At 40.7% G+C, this 23,989-nt stretch overlaps 1 protein-coding gene across 1 annotated transcript in view; it reads right to left on the bottom strand.

Annotated features, from left to right (window-relative positions):
- Positions 1-23,807, bottom strand: part of SOGA3 (SOGA family member 3) — a 34,309-nt gene extending 10,502 nt beyond the window's left edge. Inside the window, 3 exon segments of the mRNA XM_014461108.2 lie at positions 21,251-21,409; positions 23,055-23,279; positions 23,728-23,807. Of these exon segments, the coding sequence (XP_014316594.2) occupies positions 21,251-21,409; positions 23,055-23,279; positions 23,728-23,775 (432 nt within the window). The 5' untranslated portion in view covers positions 23,776-23,807.
- Between the last annotated feature and the right edge of the window lie 182 nt (positions 23,808-23,989).

The raw sequence follows: 23,989 nt of genomic DNA, 5'->3' as shown, positions 1-23,989 counted from the left end.
AACCAATCAGCAAAAACAGTCCCAGGAAAACCAAGACTAGAGCAAGCTGTTCTAGGGAATCCTGGGGCATTCTGTGTAGCGGCTACCTGAATTCATTTTATTTCTTATTTATTGACTGCTTTTATTTGAATTTATTCCATTATATGTTTATTTAGTGTTAACTAATGCACTTCATGAAGTACCTGTGATAAAACAATAAGAAAATGGGTATAGTCTCTGCTTTCCATGGGGTTCCTACTTTACTTGCCAGTTTAGTCTATAATTTAATAGTGTGATGAAAGCAATGATAAAGGAGAATCAATATTAACTAACATTGACTGAATACTAATTCATGTCAAACACTGACAACTAAGTCTTAAAACACCTCAGTTAGCCTCATTTTGCATATGGCAAACTAAAGCTTGAGAGATTACATAAATTATCTAAGGCAGGAACATCATCAGAGTCACTTGGTAACTCATTATAAATGCACATTTTCAGGACCAATTCCAGGACTACTGAATCAGAAACTCTGGAGATGGGCCCAGTGGGCTATGAGTTAACAAACTCTCTGGGTGATTCTGATGCATAACGTTTGTGAAGCACGGGTCTAAAGTCACCTTGGTAAGAAGCAGAATCACGTCTTTCCCAAGTCTTTCTAATCTTTAATATCTATTAGATCATAAAGGAGAAAGGCTTAATCCCATCCCAGGCTGGAGATGGTACAGGGAATTAAGGATGATTTCCAGAAAGAAGTAACATCTTGAATCTGGTAGATGAGGAGTGAGACAGTAGAAGATGGACAGGGGAGGAATGGAACAACACGCAATTCTATGTATAAAGATCATTTCTGGGACACAAAGAAATTCGCTGTGGCTGTTGTTAAGTGTGAGGGAGGGAGTGGGACTGGGCATGAGTCAGTCTTAAAGGACACTGAATAAAGTTTGGGTTTCCTCTCACCAAGGTCAAATTATTGCTCTAAGGTCAATTAGGTGTATGTATTGAAGGGTTTTAAGCAAGAAGTGTCCATATCCAACTATCCTAGACGAAATACAAAGCCACAAAGGTGGCAATTCAAATGGCCCTGAGGTAAAGGGATGGCATGCAAAGGAAATGAAGAAGAGCACGCTCTAGTTCTGAGAGCTTTTATTTTTCCTGGTCTTTGTGTTTCATTAATTCCACAGATACTGTTGAGTTCTGCATATATATGCTGCTCTATGGCATACAAATATGACTAAGAAATATTTTACTCTCTCCCCCAAAAGCTAATTGTTTATGACAATAAAAAAGGCGCAGATAAATAGCTAAAACAGAAAACAGAATTAACTAAGGGCATGAAATGAAGAACAAAGAATTGAGAAAGCAAAGAAGCATCTACAATTCTAGATCTGGGGAAATCACAAAAACAACCCAGGAGAGCTTATTTTTGAAGAGTGTGCAAAATTTCAATAGAAATAAAAACAAGTAAAGAGCAGAAGCAAAGACTTGGAGAATGAATGTCTTACAGATTTGCTGACCTCTGAAAAGAAATAATGGAAGTAGAGACACTTTAGAGATGAGGTAGAAGATGACACTGGAAGGATTGAGGTCGGCTTGTAGAGCTGAGAAATTTAGGCTATCCTGTGGGCAATGTTAAAATGAGTCCTCTAAATTAATATCGGAGAAATGCTGAAACTAGGCCATTCTTTCCTAAGAGGCATTTTTCTATTTCACTTTTATTTAATTTTCACTCAGGTGGGGTGCCAAACTCAGATAAAGCTCTGAAATAAAGTTTATTGCCTTTAAGGCGCCTCAAGGACTATGAGTACCTTTAAGTATCACATTTAAATTTTCAATAAATATTTAATCATCTTTTCATATTCCAGTGAGTTTTTATTAAATTTCTGACTCTAATAAAACAAAGATGAAAGATTCATTTGGGTAGAGAAAGTTGGAGAAATAATGTAAGTCCATAGAGGCCCTTTCCTGTGAGGATAAAATTTCCTCACCTCCCTCTTTGTCATCCTGCCCCACCTCCATCCACTGTGTAGAATAGAACAGTCTGGGATGCTAGAACTGAATCTCAGATTTTCATCTTTGTTTGCGAAGTAGGCACTTCAGATGGTCCTCTAGAGAAAAGTGCTGAAAACATGCCTTGTCCACATGTTAATTCTTTGCATTCCCAGCCTCATCTTGTCCAAAGAGGCTGCTATTCTTTTTATCCATGTGAAAGCAAGGAATTAGAGAGTTCTGCCAAAAATTATGTTTGCACAGCAATCATATAAAATGGATTGTTTGTGTGCTACAAATGTTTTGATTCTGCCTTTCTTCCTCAATTGAAATTTGGACCACTTAATAAGCAGCATGTTTACGTTTTCAACAATTAAACAACAGAGAAGAATCTGTCACAAATGCTACTGAAAGACACATTATGCGTATAAAATTCTCTTATGTTTTTGATAAAATTAGAGAGAAATCCCTTTGTATGATGATTAAATCAAGAAGGAAAATATAACTGTATATATCTAGGACTGATTGAGCACTAAATACATGCCATGTGCATGGCAGGCATGGCTCAGTGGTTGAGCACCGACCTATGAACCAGGAGGTCATGGTTCAATTCCCAGTCAGGGCACATGCCTGGGTTGCGGGCTCCATTCCTAGTGTGGGGTGTGCAGGAGGCAGCCAATCAATGATTCTCTCATCACTGATGTTTCTATCTCTCCCTCCCTCTTCCTTCCTCTCTGAAACCAATAAAAATATATATTTTTAAAAATGTGTCATGCACTTTTCTGAGAACCTAATACTTAGCCACTCATTTAATCTTACAACAGATTCTGAGTTTGACAGTATTATCTGAAGCACACAAAGGGTAAGTCACCCAGCTAGTCAGTGTTAGAAACAGAATGTAAGTTATTCAGCTTCAAAGCTCTGGTTCTGAACAACTACATTACACTATTACTCAAAAGGAAAATAAGTTCGAGGCTGTGTTATTTCCAAGTATAACCTTCTCTGTGCTCTTAACCTGGCTGCATGGGTTTGGGGGCACTAATTTACAGCTGTTACACAGCAGCAAAGTGTTTTTGTACTTACAACATAGTGGTCAGCAGAAGTGACATTATTTCTCAGAATCATCCTGTAGTGACTCCGGGCAACATTGGGAGGGAGGCATGGGGATTTCTGACTGAAGGTTGGAGGGAGAAGGAAAGCGGCAGGAACTCTGGCCCAGCTATGGTCCAAATGCTGTGTCTCCCCAAAATACATATGTTGAAATTCTAATGGCCAATGTGATGGTATTAGGAGGTGGGGCATTTGGGAGGTGTTTAGGTCCTGAGGGTGGAGCCCTCATAAATGGGATTAGTGCCCTTATAAAAGAGACCCCACAGAGCTCCCTAGTCTCTGTGAGGACTTTATATAAAACTAGAGGCCCGGTGCACAAAATTCATGTGGGGGGCGGGGGGAGTGGTCCCTCAGCCAGGCCTGCACCCTCTCGCAATCCGGGACCCCCTGTTCAGTCGATTTGCATATTAGGGTTTTATTATATAGGATAATGTCTGCCACCTAGAAGAGGTTCCCACCTGGCCATTCTAGCACCCTGATCTGGGACTTCCAGCCCCCAGAACTGTGAGAAATAAATGTTTGTTTTTTATAAGCCACCCAGTCTGTGGTATTTTGTTACACCATTTCAAATAGGCTAAGGCAGGCTCCAACCCATTTTAGAAGGGAACACAAGGGGCCCTTTCCATACAAGACATCCTCCTCTCCTTCTATTACATCCCTGACACCTACCAGAGAGCCTGGCAGAGAAGGAGACCTGGAGATCTTGTTCATGACCACATTCTCCCACTCTTTCCTCTGAAAAGGTGAGGCAATGGCCTAGTCAGTCTTGCTCAGTGGATAAAGCATCGGCCTGAAGACTGAAGGGTCAAGAGTTCAATTCTGGTCAAGGGCACATACCTGGGTTGCAGGCTCAATCCCTGGCCCCAGTTGGAGTGTGTGTGTGAGGCAACCAATCAATGTGTCTCTCTCACACCAATGTTTCTCTCTCTCTGTCTCTCCCCTTCCCTTCCACTCTTTCTAAAAGTCAATGGAAAAATATCCTCGGTTGAGGATTAACAAAAAAAAAGAAAAGAAAGAAAAGGTGAGGCTAAGTCATGATCTTGAGGGCCACGGGAAATGTGGGTGAAGGAGGCATGCCAGGACAACCAGGTCGCGTCATTCTTCTGCCATTTTCCATTTCACTCTGGGTCAGAGTCCTGCTGTACTACGGCACAGGAGACCTCAGCTACACACTGGATCCATCCTGTTAATGTTTTAAAAAGGCTTGACCAGGCTTCCACCCAGACCAATTAAAATAGATTCTGGGATTGGGCCCAGGCATGTTGTCCATAGCTCCCAGGGTGAGTATAACAAGCAGCTGGCTCTGAGAACCACCACCCTGCTCTCCGTGGTCAGCCACACCCCACTCCAAACAAGCTCTCAGACCTCATCTCCCACCATACTCCCCCCTCTGCTTCCCTTGCTCTGGTGTCACAAGTATCCTTGTGGTTCCTCAAACATGCCAAGCATCCTCCAGTTTTGGGACCACTCCTCTACCTATATATTATCAGGACCCACTCCCATGGCTCTTTCAGGTCCTTCATCAGAGAACTTTCCAGATCACTTTCTATAAAATAATAAATGTTCCACTCCTTTGCCCCTTGTGTTCCTTATCTTCCTAACCCTGCTTTATTTTTGTCCACAGCTCCTCTCACCATTTAGCTTGTGCATTTCTTTCATGCCCGTCTCCTGGTTCTGGAATGTGAGCTCCACCTGCACAGACTCTGCATTGTTCTCTGTTAGAGCTCCGGCTCTTGGATATAGGCCTGACCCAAAGTCAGCTCAGTGTCAGCTGAACTAGGAAATGGCTATGTCATCCTTATTTCTTACAAAGATTTGTTTTTGGAGCATCCTAATCCCAAAAAGTTGGTAGCAGGTTAAAACAAATAAATAAAAGTCCATTTTCAAAGTTCCATTCAAAGCTTAGAAAAATAAAAATTTATTCGACCTTTACAACAAAAAGATTAAAAGGCAAAAAATATATGAGCTGAAAAGTATTTAAAATAAGGATTATTAATATACCTTTATTCTGTTCTACTACTTGTGTTATTTTAATTCAATTAATCAATTTATTTATTTATTTATCCTCACCCAAGGATATTTTTCCATTGATTTTTTAGAGAGTGGAAGAGAGGGAAATACAGAAAGAAACATCAATGTGAGAGAAACACATCGATAGGTTGCCTCCTGCACATGCCCTGACGAGGGCCTGGGCCAGGGAAGAGCCTGCAACCGAGGTATGTGCCCTTGACCGGAATCGAACCTGGGACCCTTCAGTCCACAGGCTGATGCTCTATCCACTGAGCGTAACTGGTTAGGGCTACTACTTGTTTTTTAAGTTTACCTATCTATTTTCCTCAGTGTCATAAATTAAGATTCTGGGTCTCAAAATCATTTTGTAAACAGTACCTGGTACCAACATCCTTTGATGGCCTGTGTGCCTTCATGGCTTTTATTCATCAACTCCTCTCCCACCATTTTTCTTCTGTCTCTAACCCTCCAGGTCACAGTTCTCCAAGTTGCTTTCTAAAGTGCCCTATTCTTTGCCCTCCTTCATGGGAGGGACCAAGTCAAGGACTCTCCTGACTCTTTCACTTTCCCTAGCCTTAGAGAAATGTCAATGTGATAATTTGATGTCAACTAAGTTACATTCCATGCAATACAATTCAGTAAGGGTTTACAAAAATAACCAGGCAATTATGAGCATAAAAGCAGCTATCTTTTGGACCGCAACCAGGGCCTAGTATACAATAGACTTACTTAGCGATTAAGGCTTCCCAGAGTAAAACAGTTTACAAAACTGGCTGTATTTTCCCCTGCCAGTGGACAGTCAATTTGTAATGTGTTCCATTAGGAGGAAGAATCTGTTTCTATACCTCTTCAAACTGGGCTGGCCTTGTGACTTGCTTTGACCCACAAAATGTGGTGGCAGTAAAATGTGGGAAGAGAGATGACATGCTAGTTCTGACTCTACCCTCAAGAGACTTTGCACACGTCTGCTCGCTCTTTTGGAGACATGCTGCCTCATGGGACAAGTCTGGGATAACCTGCCTGCCGGATGAAAGGAGTCACATGGCTCAGTTGTTCCCATTGTCCCAGCCAATAGCCACCCAACTCCCAGAAACAGAGCCTCCCAAATGTCAGCTAAATGTATGTGGGGACCCAACTGAGACTAGAAACCCAGATAGAGGACCACAGGATTATGCAAATAAATGATTGTTGTTTTAAGCTACTAAATTTTAGGATGTTTTGTTACATAGCAAAACCTGTTACATTTAAAAAATACCATGGAGATTGTAAAAGACATTAAGCTAATGAACTCAGTTGATATTTGTGACAAAAAATCTGTTATTCAAATTTCAGAAAAGCAAAAACATATGTAAAATGCCAAGGAAAAGAAAAGAAAAAAGTTAAAGATCATCAAACATAGAAAAAGTAAAATTAAACTCATTTTACTTTACATGTTTCTATTTTCCTGTTTTTGTCAATATTTTAATTTCATAGAAATTTAAAAATATAACTGAGCTTTAAATCAATTATTATAAAAGCTCCTCTTTCAGTTCTAAATTGCACATACTTGTTTTAAGAAAAGTAGGTGTTCAATTAGCACCAAAGGTGTGATATGAGTTAAAAGCTCATAAAGTTCATTCTAACAGTCAAGCTTTTACCGGGTCTGGCTCAGCACATTTTTGAGGTTGTTCTTATCTTTGAACTTAACTTTTATTCTTTCTTTTCAGAAAAAACAAGTGTTCACATACATATTTACAGTGCTTCCTGGATCGGGGTTTCTAATTTATATTTGTCAATTCCACCCTTAGTTTTAGCAAATTTTGTTTGTCCTTCTATTTCTATAGTTTACTCCAAGAAACAATCTTGAAAGATTCAAGAAAGAAAATTGAGCAACAGTTTAAATTGGGATTTGTTTCCAGAAGCTACTAATAAATTAAAACAAAACAACTGTGAACTGTCCATTCTTGGGAAAGATGGTGATCTTCTGGATATCAACACAGAGTTTCATGTCACAAAGGTGAAAAGTCTATCTCCCACCCAGAAGTGTATCTCCCAGAGGTGGAGCCCCACATCTATAATAATAAAAGCGTAATATGCTAATTAGACCCAGCAGCTGAACAGTGGAACGACCTTCTGGATGACCTTCCGCACGAAGCTGGGGCCGCAAGTGCCAAGGCAGCCACCTCGGCTGCAAGGGCCGAGCCCCTTGCACAAATTTCATGCATCGGGCCTCTAGTCTTCAATAAATAACTCAACCCTCTTCTGCAGGAAGGTTATTTCCATTCCTATTTTCTGAGTTATGAGGCTTCCAAACTTATTTTTTGTATCTCTAGTGAATGCCTAAACAAACACCTTCAAAAGCTGAAAAAGCGATTTTTCTGCCGTAAAAACCTCGAACCAATGACAAATTAAAATGGTTGGAATCATGTTCTTTGTTGTCGCTTTTTTTTTTTTAGATATAAGAATCTAATGAATTTTCCTTTCTTGGATCCTCCATCTTTCTCCCTTTGTGCTGATGTTGATATCTGCGGCAGAGGCATATGACTTAGTTATATGCATTCTTTATTGCTAAGAAATATTAATGGGTGAGCTTTGTTAGAACATGATGCCAAACCAGAACATCAATGAAAGAAGACACCTTTGACTCAGTATGGGAATCAGGGTTATCTCCTCAGGGCTGAAAAGCTTTTAATGGCTCTAGAGTTGCATAGTGCCTTTCCCCTTTAAAAGTAACTCCCTGATGCCAATTACTACTTTACAACACTTCTGGTCTTTTCCTAGCATAGGAAAAGCATACTGCTTGTTAACGGTTCTTAAAGGTTTTTAGATTGGAACTCATTTTCCATTATAGTAGACTGAAGTTGATATAAACCAACAACTTGAAAAATAAAATATTGAACTTAACTCCAAAAATATCTATCTTCCATGGTCTTAAAGTCCATGGATTATCAGAGAGAAGAAAAGAAAGGGAGGCTTCTCTTGTTAATGGGATGTGGTTGTTACAGAGCCAGAGGAAGTAGAATGGGAAGAAAACTGGGATGATATTTAATAATGATATTTAGTAATAGGTGAGGCTTTTAAAATCTTTTATGAAGAACATTCCTTTTAAAAGTCAGGTTTGGATGCAACTGCCTGCCTTCATTATGTGGTTCGTATCATATTATCAAAATATCTCTAGATCCTTAGGGAGAAGTAGCATTTGTATTCCTTAAGCTACTCTGGACCTCCAAGGGGCTCAAGGCTACTGGTGAGATAGTTTCTGATACCAGAGACTCTTCCATCATTGTAGAAACCCACTTTTGGAGCAGAGTATAGGTTGTTAGAGGGTTTTCCAAATTACCAATAATGAACTGATCCCAAAATAAGACCATCTTGCTTTAAAAAAGCCAAGGCAACATGATAATTCAGTGCTTCTCTAATAGGCATAGCATATATTCCACTTGGATAATACAAAGGCCTCAAAAAGCTCCACACAAACTAAGGGACTTAGAACCGGAAGCTTTCTCAGCTGACATACATAAACTTAGAGAACCTGGCTAGTGACTTTTGAAATAATAAACATTAAAAATTAGTTTATGCCTTAGATACCTGCCCCACAGTAAATGTATGCTTACTAAGCTATGAATGTCATCAGCAAATGCAGAGATTTATACTCCCTTCTAATTTGCTCTAGCTAATGAATTGGGTTCTAAGCACCATTGCATTTAGCAATTAAAACACATTTAGAAAAGTATGGCTGAGCACTACTGATAGCCAGCATTTATAATTTGAAATGATGATTTGTCAAGTGTTTTTTATGTTGAGTCTGAACCAGCTCCTATGTTATTAATGCAGCGATATTAACATTATTGTTGTATCAGGTTCAGAATCTTGTAAAAAATCTGCTAAAAGTGCCATTACAAAATGGCAGGACAGTAAGGGGTGGGTATTCTAAGGTGCTTTAAAATTATTCTTTATATATTATACATTAAGATATTAGTGCTAAAGTTTTAATAGGTCAGAGTATTGAATAATTCCCAAAATGCACTGAAAAGGAACAGAAGCAAGTTTTGGGGGTAATCTCTAGATTATGTTAAAAAGCCTACAATTGTGCTTTAAAGATTTTGGAATTAGGTACCAAATTCTAAAATGTAGACAATTTATATTTCAAAAATCAAGATTTCTAGTCCTTGAAAAAGTTGGGTCCTGGTTACAGTATGGACATGTTGGGTTGGAACTGAACAGTGAGATATACCATATCCACTTAGCCCCATCATTCTTAACACAGATAGCTTCAATCACTCATATAGCCTGCTTGGCCCCTAGTAAAGTGGAATGTTCACCTTTATCTGCCCTGGATAGCTAGGGTTATGTATGTGGAAGGAGCTCAAGAAACCCAAACTTCCAGTAAGTATCTTACAGTAATCATTTCTGTACCACCTAGACTCTGCCTGTTCTTTTCCATGAGCTTGCTTCTATATGAGGTAGGCAACACAATCCCCTTTACAGATAACTTTAATGGATAAAATGTCTTTATTTTTTAAAAATTGATTTGAGAGAGAGAGAAAGAGAGAGACATTGATGTGAAACAGACACATTGACTGGTTGCCTCCCACACGTGCCTGCATGCCTGACCCTGGGCAAGGATTGAACCTGCAACCCAGGTACAGTGCCCTTGACTGGGAAGTGGAATCTGAGTCCCTCAGGGATGCAGGCCAATGCTCTAACTACTGAGCACACCAGCCAGGGCATCATCTGCATTTTTCTTGATTACTACTAGGGAGGATTTTCCCTAGATATTCTTTTATTGGGTATTGACAGATTTTAACTAGCAATATAGTTGAAATAACTTAAAAATAAATGGCATAAAATGAAAGATTGAGTTAAATTCTTATTGCAGATTTATGAAAACAAAAAAGGATTTATGAATAAAGCATGACAAGCACAATCTCTGCAACCTCTATCCATGTACCAAGTAAGAAAAAGTCATGAATTAAAAATATAATTATAAAGTGTTTTCTCTGCAATTCTTAAATGCACAAGAAAAAATCTTGTTGCCATGGTTTTATTCAATGATAATCAACTATTCCTGGGAAATTGGCCCTTTCTCATTTTGAAAGATAGTGAAAGTAGAGGCACAAATAATTGGCCTAATAAAAAAAATTTAGAGTATATTTGAAAAGGAAAATAACTGAATCCAAGCTTTTATAATCAAACAACATATCCATAAGCATATTTTGTTTGTACATGTATGCGCACATTCATGGAGCAAATGAGCATGAGTGCATGCCTATATGCAATGTGCATATATTGGAGCATGCATATGTAGGCACATGTGTATGTGTTTTAGGTCCTGAAAGAAACTTCTGCACATCTTAAAAATTCCTTAGTGCATTCTAACGCACAAGGACAAACAGAATTACTGTAACCTTTATCCATATACCAAAAAGATAACTTGAAATCAATTACAAATATTAGAACACATGCTCACTAGAATAAGTCAGAATTTGATTTCACTTTATATTAAAGGTACCTTGATATTCTTTGAAAGTGTATTATATTTGATCAAATCAATCAAATCATTTCAAAGTTATTTTGGAGTAAATGGACAATCACTAAATTTCTAAAACTTTAATTTCAACAAAAACAAGTGCCATACACTGTTAATTACTGGCCCTGAGCAATCTGTTTGGAGCTATCAGCGATCCACAGCCTGTGGCTTCCTCTGCTGGGCCTGGGGGTGTGTGTGGAAAGGACCAAGCTGCACACCCACCAAGGTCTGCTTTTACTAGCCCTGCCCCGGAGCAGGTCAGGAAAAGACTCAAAGGACCCAGAGATCTGCCTCTGCCTTCAGGCTGTCTGTTAGTCTCAGTCGCTTAATGAGCTTCCAGCTGTAGTCCTCAGCAGGGCTTAAACTCCACAGGGTGGGGTGAAAGGGGTTCAAATGGGTGGGGCTATTGCTTCCCTCCAGGCTAATGCTGCATGGATGGGAAAGCTCTGCATGAGGAAGATGGCTTCTGCAGCATGGGGATGACTCAGCACAGGGTGCTTGATTGGGGTTAGGGATAAGAACAGAAGGTGACGACACATGGGGACTAGGTATCTTTTTGGGGTCACAGAAATGTCCTAAAATTATATTATAGAGATGTTTACACAATGACATATTTACTAAAATCCATTAAATTGTACATTAAAACAAGTGAATTTATGGTATGTACATTATACTTCAATGAGGCTGTTAAAAATTTTTGGATCAGTAAAAAGAAATATTTGGCTAAAGAGAAAGAAAAAAATAAAAAGTATATGTCTAAACTGATTTACTCTGAAAAACAGAAGGCAGCTTTAGAAAATATTGTATTCTTAATAAGGTAATAAATATGGCCACTAGTAACTAAAAATAGAAGGTCATAGAGGAAGCTAAGCCCTGAAGAACAGAGAGCTGTTGGAAATAAGAAAACTCACAAAGGACACTAAAATTCAATGCAAGGATTACATTTTGCACTGGAGTCTTTAAAGAGCACAACCGACATGGCAAAAAATTAATTCAATGATATTGAGAACAAACTTGAGGAATTGTCCAAGGACACAGGTGAAAAGGATAAAAGGAAGGCAAAAGGCTAAGAAGATAGTAGTACGGAGTACAAAGTGAAGAAAATCTAAGAAGGAAAAGTAGAGCACACGTGATTATCAACCCTATACTACAAAAAAGCTCCTCTGAGATTATTAATTAATAAATGTTAATTTTCAGATTAAAAGGTCTATGTGTTCTGGACATATTATAAACAAAGTCCATCACCTAGATATGCGCTGGCAATATATTTAAACTACTTATTCTCCCTTAGCTACCCAAAGGCATTCTTGCCGCTTCTCCGTCATTCTCTGTGCTTCAGGAAGCTGATCTCTGTGTACTGTTTTACCCAGCATCCCTCCTCTACTAGTTGCCTTCCAGCTGGGTGTGGCCAGTAGAAGGCACTGGCAGAAATGCTGAGGGATGAAGCATAGAAGAAAAGATAGTTCAGGTTATTTCTCCTCACTCCCCTACTTTTTCAACACATCTTAATAGTAGCTATGACCCCTCCAGATGACAGCTCCTATTGGCTGGACTTCCTCCAGAGTCCCAGCTGTCACTGGTCCCTGTAACATTATTTCTTCAGCAGTGTCTTCATCCCTAGAGGTGGTGATGGTTTCCTTGAAAAATAATACTTTCCATACAACAGATCCTCCTAAATTCACACAGAAGGCTACCACTTGATAAAGGTCTATGAAAATGTCTTCCATGTGCAAGGAGGCAGTGGATAAAACCACATAGCAACTTAGTAGTGGCTCACCGTGCACTTAAATAGAAGAACCAGTTGTACTGTCGAATTATTTCTACTATTTTTCAAGGTTCTTGGCCAATGTAATGGTAAGAACACTTACTCTGTGAAGGAAAGAAAAATAATATAGTTCATTTTATTAGCCACTTGCCACTATGATTAATTGGTCAGAAAAACTGAAAATAATTTAACTAGCCAGAACATGAACATAGAATAGTTTGAATTTTTAATTTTAAGCACTTCTGAGTTGAATCATGCTGAATATAAATGGTTCCATTAAGTGAAATATATAAGAATGAAATGGAAATGTCAGGAGAGAAACTAAATGACATCTTTAAATGTCATCTTCAACTGTCATTTACAATCTGGATAAAGATCAGTTTAACTGACCCTAAAACATAAAAAAATGGAATTTGAATGCAGATATCAAATGAGTGATGTATTTCCATTAAAATGAAATCAAGTCTAAAATCTTCAAGATACAACTAAATTTTCAATTTGGAAAATACTAAAATTGCATGTTATATTTACTCAAATGCAACACAAGTATTAGAAAAGGAAGGAATAAATTCTAATTTAAGGAGCAAGAGATGAACTCCTCTGACAGCAAGCACAGCTTCTGAACTGCTCTTCTCTTGCCCAAGCATGTATTGATAGTTTTTGTATGTATAACAATCTTTGCATGTGAGTTAAATAGAAATATGGTTCTTAAAGTCAGCAACCATAGAATTTAGATGTGGAGTCAAGCAAAGCTACAGAACAACCTAAAGTATCTTGTGCTTGAATACAATAGCCCTCCTCTCGCTGCTAAATGTTTAAGAACATTTACAGAGCAGCAAAGGAAGGAGAGACTCACTTATCCAGACAGACTGGAGTCCTCAGCCCATTTGATGAATGCAAGGGCAGAGGGTGCAGCTGCATTGTCCGCACATCCTCCCAAACATATGCAAATGTGAGCCACAGGTGGGAAACAGTGAGAACTAAGGACATGCCTCAAGGGAGAAGGAACAGGCAGGTGAAACAAGTTAGAATGACTAACTATATAGTGAAGTAAAATGTAAAGGGGGAGCCTTGGAATAGTGGACACTCGTGGGAAGAGACATCAGTGTTTCAAAGGCCTGTATAGAAGAACTGGAGTCCTAGATGGATGAACTTCCAATCTCATGGACTTAAAAATTCTTTCTAGGAGAGAAGTCTTAGCTAATCTAGAGCATTGTGGGAATAACAACAACAACAGCAATAACATTTGAAATCTACATTGTACCTTACAGGTTATAAAGCACTTTCACACATATTATCTCATATTATCTTTGTGAATACACTGGATAAGAAAAACATTTATTTTCCTTTAAGAGGTGATTAAATTGAGAGTCAGATATTAAGTGATCTATCTGAAAAACACAGGGGACAGAGTCAACAGACCTGAAAATATTTTTCTAGTCCTATGTTTCTAGGTTGTTGTTTGTTTTTTTGTTTTTCCCAAAGAGTTGCTTTTTGCAAGATAAAATAGTTTTTTCCTACAGGTACCTTGGCAGTCTCAGAGCATTCCTTACATGTGTGCTAGAGACACAGAACTTGGAGAATATTGAAGTCCCTAAAGAGGACAGGTCATCTGTGGGTCAGGAAGAACATGGAGGTGGCTGTGGAAGGGGCAGCCCCAGTCCCTGCAGGGAGGTTGTGCAGCACTGGCCAGTGGAGACCATGAGCTTGGAGGCAGACAGATGGTTGTGGAGCCAGCCTGCTACTCCTGATATTAACCTTCCTGAGTCTCCCGTGTTCATCTCTAAAATGAAACTATTAACAACATAATTATACATAAAGAATCTGGCACAGTGACTGCCTTCTAATTAGCACTTACCACATGGTTATCAAGCAACTGCAGCCCGGGGGCAATTTTTCATATCTCTTCAGCCAAATTAACTGCTGAATTGACTATCCCAAACACTGAAGATTTAAAGCAAATCTAGTTGAATGTCTTTGGGAATGACAGCATCTGCAGTCCTCTCTCGTCTGAATCTGCATTTCACGTGGAAGCTAAATTGCAGAGCTGGTGTCAGGGTGTCAGAAGTGTCCCTTGTTCTGGGACTCCTGTCCTTCCCCTTCCCAAGAAGCCCACAAGAGCTTGTTGCAGGGAAGATGCATTGCTTCTGGGGAATAACGAGGGTTTGAGAGAAGCAAGGTGGAGGACTGGGAGTTTCTATCGGGAAGAAAGTCTCAGGAGACATCTAATTCTGGAAGCGTGGGGAGTTACTCATTGGCTTCCTTCTCATTTTGTTTGCATTGCACTGAGCACCCTGGAAAGAGGCCTGGTGCTGAGTCATGCTTCTCATTCTCTGCAAAAGAGGGTCTGAAACACCTCTCCCAACTTCCGTTCATTCTCTCATTCAAAATTAGTTACTGTTTATCAAGCTTGTGTCAACAAGTTCTGGTTGTTGTGGACACAGTGATGAATAAGACAGATTCAGTCCTTACTCTCAGGGAGTTCAGTGCAGGGCAAAAAATATATGCAAATGAAATAACAATTGTTACAATTCCTATGTAATAAAAGCTTAACATGCTAAGTGTCCGGTCAACGGGTCAGTCGTTCAACCAATCAAAGGATAATATGCTAATAATATGCTAAGGCCGCTCAACCACTCGCTATGACGTGCACTGACCACCAGGGGGCAGACGCTCCGACCAGTAGGTTAGCTTGCTGCTGGGGTCCGGCTGATCGGGACTGAGCGAGATGGGCTGGACACGTCCTGGAACCCTCCCTTGGTCCGTCCCCGCTAACCAACCTCCCATGTCTCTCCCTGATCATGCACTGGTGGGGTCCCTCAGCCTGGCCTGTGCACTCTCACAATTCGGGACCCCTCAGGGGATGTCGGAGAGCCAGTTTTGGGCCAATCCCATAGGCCAGTTTGAGGGACTCCGCTGGTGCACGAATTTGTGCACTGGACCTCTAGTATTACAGAAGAATGTATCTAATTACTACATGCCAGGCACTGAACTGGTGTTGAGTGATCAAAACAGGTATGGCCCTGTCCTCATATCAAAGTATTCAGTACAGTGATGCAAATGTGCAACCTGTAGAAGGCTGTCTTGTCTATAAAAAAATAATTAACTTGAGGTCACGGACTTTTCTCATGGTGACACTTACTGTTTGCTTTAAAAGGTGGCTAACATAAAGTCAAAGTTTTTGGTTTTTAGACTCAACAAAAAGGGTGAGACAGAGAGACAAAGCTATTTGTACTGCTAAGGGGGAGGCCCTTCTCCAGCAGCCAAGGGTGGCCAGGGTAGAGGGGAGTGGTAGAGAATAGTGTTGTCAACTACTGCTCAAAAGCCAAAAGGCACCATCACAGCCCCACCCTCAGAGTCCCTTGAGAAAGGAACTAGGTTGTTAAATGGGAGTCAGTTCTACAGGAGGTTTTGGTTGGTAACATGCATAAAGGCCAGGTAACCCCTGAGAGATTCTTACCCTCTTGTAGAGACTTTCGCCTTCAAAAACATCAAGGAAGTCATAGGGGGATAAAAATAAATTAAATTTCAATAATAACAAAATACAAATGTTTGGATATCCTATCTAATAGAGAGGGAATATGCTAATTGACCCTCACGCTGTCGCAAAGATGGCAGCACCCACAGCCAATAGAGGAAATATGTTAATTGACTGCCATGCCCTCAAAGATGGCAGTGCCCACAGCCACAAGATGGCAGCGCCCAGTCCCCTCAGCCTCCCAGCCACTCAGGGCTGCCCAAGGCTCAGGTAACCAGGACCGGCTGAGGCTTGTGCTGCCAGCAGTGGCAGCAGCAGAGATGTGATGGGGGTGGCGCCTTCCCCTGATCGCCGGGTCGCTTCCCACCTCTGAAGGCTCCTGGACTGTGAGAGGGATGCAGGCCAGGCTGAGGGACACCCCCATCCAGTGCATGAATTTTCATACACGGGGCCTCTAGTTTACTCATAACCAACAATCCTTCATCAGGTGCCACACCCGCTACAAAGAGCTTGGTAGTCACCCAGGGGCTGATTTCATCCCGGAGACTACACAGTTTCACCCCAGAGAACTATATAAAGTCACCTCGGAGACTTTCTGCCTGAATCAGAATGTCCAGGTGCCATCCTTCAATACTCTAGTTTATTTACTCCTGGAAAAGATGCTGAATTCTTTGGTTACCACGAGGCCTTCGTGCTTCCGGGGGTGAAGAGCTAAGGCTACACCAAAAGTGTGGCTCCGATTATTGAGAAAGCTCCACCGGTCCTCAGCCTAGCACACTGGGTTTTTAGTTCTGATTTTTTTCACTAAACCAGGCCTTGAGTGCTGAGCAGCAGCAACAACCAGAAGCATTGTAGATCTTTGCTAATGTATCACTCAGCATTTTTTCTTTATTACATGCCCTACCAAAACCAAATATAGTTACAATCAGTTCTTTATTTTATATAAGAAAATAAAAAGGTAATTATAATTATGCAGGGCAAATATTTGTTTATTAATGTTTTCTGTCTGCAAAGAGAATCTGAGTATATAGCTAGATATAATTTCTATAGTAAAGACCAAAACCCAAAAACAAAAAGAACAAGACCCAGAGACAGAAATTTATAGCATTAATTATTTTTTTGTTCAAGAATGAAAGTTCCTGGTAATAGATAGGCTATATTAATCAAATACACAGAAAATAAAAATCCTAAGATAGATGGTGCTATTGTAGTAGGCCAGTTAAGAGCCCTCTAGAGCAAAGACCGGGAAAAATTAAGAGAATCATTTTCTTTTAAGACTCTCGTGTGAAAGTGAGGGATGAGACAACACAAAGAGTACAGATTCTGAAATATAAAAGATCTAATAAACCATGCTCATCATCACCTCAGTTACTTTTTTCTCTTTCCATTTTCGAAGGTCCTCTGTTGGCCATTTATTTGCTCAAATGGCTTTTACTCGATGCTTCTCTAAGCACCAGACCTTAGAAGTGGCATGAGAAGACCCTCCTTCCTGAAGAGTAGAGGAATTTCAAAGCTTTGAAAATAAAGATTCTTTCTACAGCAGCGGGACTTCATGAAGAGCAGTGACCCTCAATGAAATGAAGCAAAGACTCACCCTTCTCAGACCCTCACTTTATGCTATCTATGCCTTAACCTGTCCTCGAATTCAAAGCGTTGGTTGTACTTTCCATAAAATAACGTCACTATGATTGTGTGTGATGCTAAAAGATAGACCATCACTTTTCCCAGGTTACATAAAGGTGAAGGCATTTTTCTACAGCGAGAAAGCACACTGCTAGTAGCCACCAGTGTTTTATAATCGGAGTGAGAATGCCATTAAGGTTCTAAGGCAGCATCCTAAGAGGTCCCTCTTGTTTGCGATTGGCAGACTATCGGCTATTTCAATACAAGCAACAAACTGCAATAAACATATTTAATTACCTCCATCCTGTCTCTATGCAACTCTTCTTACTCCCAGAAGCCTACTCCATCCTCTCAGGGGGAGGAGATAAGCAGATGGATGTGAGCAGTTGCACAGAACTTTGTGCAGCCACCAGCCCTGAGAGCAATTGGTCAACACCCTTGAAGCCAGTTAAACCCTCAGTAAATGGTTTCCAACTCCAACAGATGGGCTGTTGGTCCCAGTTGTGCTATTCAACATCTATATGACTCCATATAAGAAACTAAAATCTGGGAGTTGGAGGATTGCTTCTCTCTAATATATTCTATTTAATATTTTATGATTTTACTCCATAACTAGTATCTTCTCTTCATAATGGAAAGCTTGGCCTGGGTCTATTTTCTCCACTGGTAGAATGCCACAAAGGGAAGACAGTCGTCCGGTTAACGCTCACCAAGGATTTGAATATGTTTTCCTTTTACAACCAAGGAAGCAGATGGTTAAAATGAAGTCGTTACAATCATATAGGGACAAGTCATACTCCTACCCTACAAAGTGAGGCACTTATTACTACAATTCAGTTTTAATATTTATGTTCTTGGAGGGCAACAAAATTACAACTACAAAAGTCTTATTTAAATGAAACATTTCTGATTTCTAAACATATTTTTAAACTACTTTTACTAGTTCTGACACTTTTCTGAACATTAAAAAGGTCAACACCACATGAATTATTATGGAACTTTCTTGCAAGAATATTTTTCATTTCCCCTTTATTACATTTAGAATCCCTCAAATTTTTATTTTCCATTCTCTTGCCCTTCCTCTCTATTTCTGCCACCCCCACCATCTTCTCTAACTGTAAATGCTATTTCAGAGCCCATCTTTTTAAAAGTTGATGTGCTGCATATCTGGGTTGTTTTTTTTCTTTAAGGGTCCTCATCTTTATTTGGTTTTATGACATCCATCTTCCATGGAGATAAGTGCTCACTCAAATATTAAATGCACAAAATCATGCAGCATCACTGTGCACGCCTGTTCTTAAAATTCCTTACACTTTTACTGTTGTAGTCTCTACTCAGGGATTGGAATTTGGCTTTTATGACTCCAAGGAGAAAGCAAATTGCCCCTATGGCAGGAACATATATACCTACACTATTTGGTGCTACAAGAGTGTGTTCCTAATCCAGAGTTAGAGCCCTGAAAGAGGAAACAGTCATTGGAAAGGGTGTGAGGAACAGAATCAAGGAAACTGATTCTGAATCACAATGAATCTCCTGTGGACATTCCCAGGTTCCAGCCCTTCTTCCCAGTAGCCAGGTTATTTTGGCTTTTATGTTAAGATGGGAGTGGTCCCACCTGTCTGGCTATAGGCATTTTCCCCTTTCCTGGACATCGGATGAAAATCAGAAAGCTCTGACGCCATCCTGAAAGCCAACTTTCTAGATATCCACTTGAAAAGCATTCACATGATACCAAACCACCAAGTGTTTCTCTTTTATCCTTGGTAATCAAATGAAGTTTGTTTTGGCTTGAATGTTTTTAATTGTATAAACAAATATGGGGTAAGGCAAGTGAGGTATACCACGGAATGAGCCTAAAATGAAACTAACAGTGAACTTTCTCTTTGCTTGCCCATAAGAAGGTATTTAATAGCTAGTGTTCTGGGTTGAATTGTGTCCTCACAATTCAAGTTTTGAAGTCCTAACCCCAAGTACCTCAGACTGTGACCTTGTTTGGAGACAGGTTCTTTATAGAGGCAATCAAGCTACAATGAGGTCGTTAGGGTGGGCCCTAATCTAATATGATTGGTGTCCTTACAAGAAAGGGAAATTTAGACACAGGCAGCTACAGAGAGAATGCCATGTGAAAGGGGAGACAGTGATCTACAAGCCAAAAGAAGAGGTCTGAAACAGATCCTTCCTTCACAGCCCTCAGAAGGAGTCACCACCCCCTTGATTTTGAATGTCTTGCCTCCAGAACTCTGAGAAAATAGATTTCTATTGTTTAAGCCATCCAGTTTGTGATACCTCATCACAGCAGCCCTACCAAACGAATACAACTACCTACTTTATTCTTTCCCTGGAAATTAAACTGTCAATTTTTATAAATTTCAACTGTACATTACTGTTGAAGAAACATATATCTATTCCACTTCATATTTGATCTCTTAACTTTAGAAAAAAAAATCTATGCTGCTCTTTAATTATAATGTCCTGGATTTCATGATAAAATCTGTGATAGCCACAGGAGATGTTGAGAAACCTAGAAAACAACATTTCACAGCTGAATAAACAGAAGTCATCCAGTTAGTTACCAGTAAGGATAGTCACCTGGCTCCCAGTCTCCATGATTTTTCTACAGTAGCACACAGCCACCTTGGGTATTAACCAAGAACTGCAGGTCATTAAAATGTCATGTGAGGAATGTTTGAAGTCAGGATAGTATAAGAATAAGCAGAAACTCAGATCACAAAGAGTTTACCCCACTGAAACAGTTTTCTACAATTTCTGGCACATATTCTTAATCAGACTATTAATAATTTCACTGTTACATGGAAGAAACACTTTTATACCATTTTGAGATAAGCACAGCAAATGGAAAAACTGCATATCTCAGTTAGTCCATGGAAAGATTAAGATTTTCATTTCAAATCTGCATATTTAAGCACAGAAAAATGTTTAGAAGACCACTTATGTAATTTGGTGATTCTCAATGGTTTTCACAAGTCATACTGAATCTCTGAGGCCGTTTTAAAAAAATATTACTTTAACTCAAGTTGTTACTTATTACAAAGCTAGTTATTTACAGATAGGCCTTTTCTGTTTTTGTTCTTTTTCAATTATTTCCTTTGATGTTGAGTTTTTTGAGAAGATTTGGGGATACATGGTAGGAATCTTGAAATAGCTGATGTGGAAGAGAAAACTGACTCTTCTACCAATTAAATAGATTTCAACTCAAAGGAAACCTTTAAAAAGCGGTATGCTGTGATAGAATTAGCAGCTGCAGATCTTTTAAGGGTTACTGCTGATGTTCTAAGCATTAGACCATTTGGAGACGGTTATAAAGAGGATTCAAGCAATGATTAGATCAGATAGATTAGATTGTATTATATTAGATTAAATGGACTGTATGGCAATTTTCATCCTAAAGGTGCATGGTTCTATGAACTCAGTAGTAATATTATAGAACCAGTTCATTCCCCTCTGCTAATACAAGGCTTATTCCTTCATATGCTTGACATCCTTTGTGTTTGGAATAGCAATGTAATTTATTTAATTAACATATATTTAGATGACATAGGCTAGAACATTAGTCACAGCTCATATAGATCAAGTAAGTGGAAGGGCTGAAGTCAAATTTTCATTTATTAGTACAAACTCATCTATCTGTTATTATATTGGGTGAGGGCAACAAACTGTCTTATAATCATGAAAAAATAAAAATATTTTAACAATCATATTAGTCCTTGGAATTCTTTTCTAAAGAGCTAAAAATAATTAGCACAGCATGAAATAACTGAATACTAACCTCCTTCATTTTTTCCAGTTCATTCTGTAAAGCTTGCTTTGCAATCTCAACTTCTATAAGCTGTTGCCTCAGTTTCTCATTTTCATCTTCTGTTGTCGTTCTCTTTTCTTCCACATTTTCCAATTCATGGTGAAGTCTCACAGATACATCCTTTGCAACCTAAATTAAAGTGTGTGTAACAACAAAATATAATTAAAGACAACAAAATATGTGGGATAAAATTATATTCATATTAAAAGTAGTAAGAGCCAATACTTATATGCCACATGCAGGCATTATTCCAGATGCTTTACATATAAGCCGTTCACATACAACAATCCCATGAATAGGTATGATTATCATTCCTGTTTTATAGATGGAGAACTCTAAGTCTTGGATATGTGAAGTAATATGCTCAAGGTCATATAGCTAACGAGTGAGCAGGCAGTCTGGCTCTCCACTCTGTTCCCTTAACCTCTACACTACATTGTAGTAATAAATGTTCAATTGTATCTATCATGTGTAGGCAGTTTGGCCTCCTGTTCTAAAATTATCCTGGAAATTTTAGGGTTTGGAAAAGTGGAGCAGTCTTGTGTGGTGGCTCAGGAGTGGGCTGTGTTTGAGATGGAGTGAGGAGCCAGCCTGGCTAGCTACTAGGCTGACTTGCAGGGCTAGATGGAGGCTAGGCATCCAACCTGAGAAAAAGGTTCAGGGTAAGTACCTGTTAAATGATGTTATTAATAATCCCTACTTTATAGTTTTTTTCTTGAGAAATATATGAGATAATAATATAGGGTGTCCCAAAAATGTATACACACTTTGAATAATTATAAAGGCAGTATTTATTAAAATACATTTCATTTTCAAAATTGAGCTATCCGCTGTTAAAGTGTGTATACATTTTTGGCAGACACACTGTATATGTAACAATGCTTGCCACGGTGCCCAGTGCATAGTTAGTACCCAACAAAGGTTAAAATAAAAAGAAGAAGAAGAAATAATACACTTTCATAAAATTTTTTTTGAAAGCAAATGTAGGATAATTACATTTGATTTTCCTATCTTGAAGTTAATATAATTAAAATTATATTTTTGGTTATTCAAGGCCATGCAGATAACAACTGACTTACAGTCAAACCGAACTAAACAGACCACACCTGCCTAAAAACGCATTTCCAAGATGAAATTTCTCCTCTGGGGGAGATTCTGAAGAAGCGACTTCCCATTAAAAAGAATGTGAAATGTTTCTTTTACTTACTTCACTCTCCCTTTACTTCCAAAAGGGGTCTTAAGTTGGACAGTTTTCTTTTGGGGGAGTTATGGAAGTGGTAAGTACTGCAAAGAAGGACTCCTGGAAGATAGGGGTGGGGTCTGGCAGGGAGAAATCTCAAACTCTTCCCAGTGCTGTTCCTATTCAGGGCTTCAACTACTCTGCTCTTGAGCGCCTGCTTCCACCGGGCCTGCACTGGCAGGCCCGATTCTGGAGGGGAAAACAAGGCCAGAGCCTGCGCTCTGCCACACCCTGCTTTCCGCCAGGAAGGGGGGCGCCCTCTTCCCACCGCCTCTATTAGAGCCACGTCACTCCCAGGAGAGCCCACAGAGCTCGCTCTCTATCAGGCCTGACACACTGGGCTCTTCCCATCCCCCTGTCTGTTCTTCCCTTCTCCTTCCGGCACTGATACTTTGTGGCCAGAACTGCGAACCTCCGTGTCCTCAAAGCCCTTTGCCAGCCATCACTGAAGGCCTTCCGGAGGTCCCACCCGCCCTGGGCCCTGGCCCCCACCCGCCGCCCCTGCCGCGCGCCCCGAGTCCCCGCGCCGCAGACCTTGAGGTCCTGCTCCAGGCTGCGCAGCAGCTCCCCGTCGATCTCGCCGGTCTGCGCGTAGCGGAGCCTCTTGCGCTCGGCTTTGCGGAGGCGGTACTGCAGGATCCGGCAGTTCTTGTTGGCTCTCTCCAACTCGTGGCGCATTTCCTGCAGCTGACAGGCATCCTCCTCGAAGAAGCTGTCCCTCATTTCGTCCATCTCGGTCCTCAGCTCGTCGATCTCGTTCTGGCGTGACAGGCCGCGGGTCAAAATCCCCCTCGCCCCCCACCCCTCTGACACACACCGTGTACACCCCATCCCAATTCCAAATCCTCAGCGTTACTGCCCCCTCTCCAGCAGACAGGAATGACAGGGAAACTTCGCCAAACGGGCCCTCTTTAGGCCTCCTCGCGCGTTCCTACTCCACCGAGCCCTCTCCATGAAAATGTGGGCAAACCATGGTAATTAGGGAAACGAAGGTCCAGATTTGGATTTACAGGAAAACCTAACGCTACCAATCTCCGGCGGTTTAAAAACCGGAAAAGGCCAGGGCACCCCCTCCCCTCGTTTCCTGTGCCCCTCCCTCCTTAAGGCTCCCGAACAGGTTAGCAGCCTCTCACCCTCGCCGGACACGCCCTAATCCTCCGGGGCCCACACCTCCCCTCCCCCAGCCGCCTACCCCCACCCTCCTCACCTTGAGAGTCTCGTTTTCCTCTCGAAGCTTCTCCATCTCCTCCTGCATTTCTTCCTGCTCCTGGCGCTGCTGCGGGTGCGGGTGCGGGTGCGGCTGCGAGGGAGGGGGCGCCGCCGCCTGCATGCCGCCGCCGCTCGCGCTGCCCTCCGCGCTCTGCTGGGGACCCTCGGCTGCCGCGGCCATTGGGAAGGAGGCAGGGACTGCAGGAGATTCGCCTCACTCGCAGGGGCGCCGGAGACCGGGGAGTTTCGGGGGCTGCCAC

This window comes from Myotis lucifugus, unplaced genomic scaffold (genome assembly GCF_000147115.1).
Source record: "Myotis lucifugus unplaced genomic scaffold, Myoluc2.0 scaffold_150, whole genome shotgun sequence".
Lineage (NCBI taxonomy): Eukaryota > Metazoa > Chordata > Mammalia > Chiroptera > Vespertilionidae > Myotis > Myotis lucifugus.
Note: the sequence above shows the minus strand (reverse complement) of the source record. Positions and strands in the feature narration are given on the sequence as shown.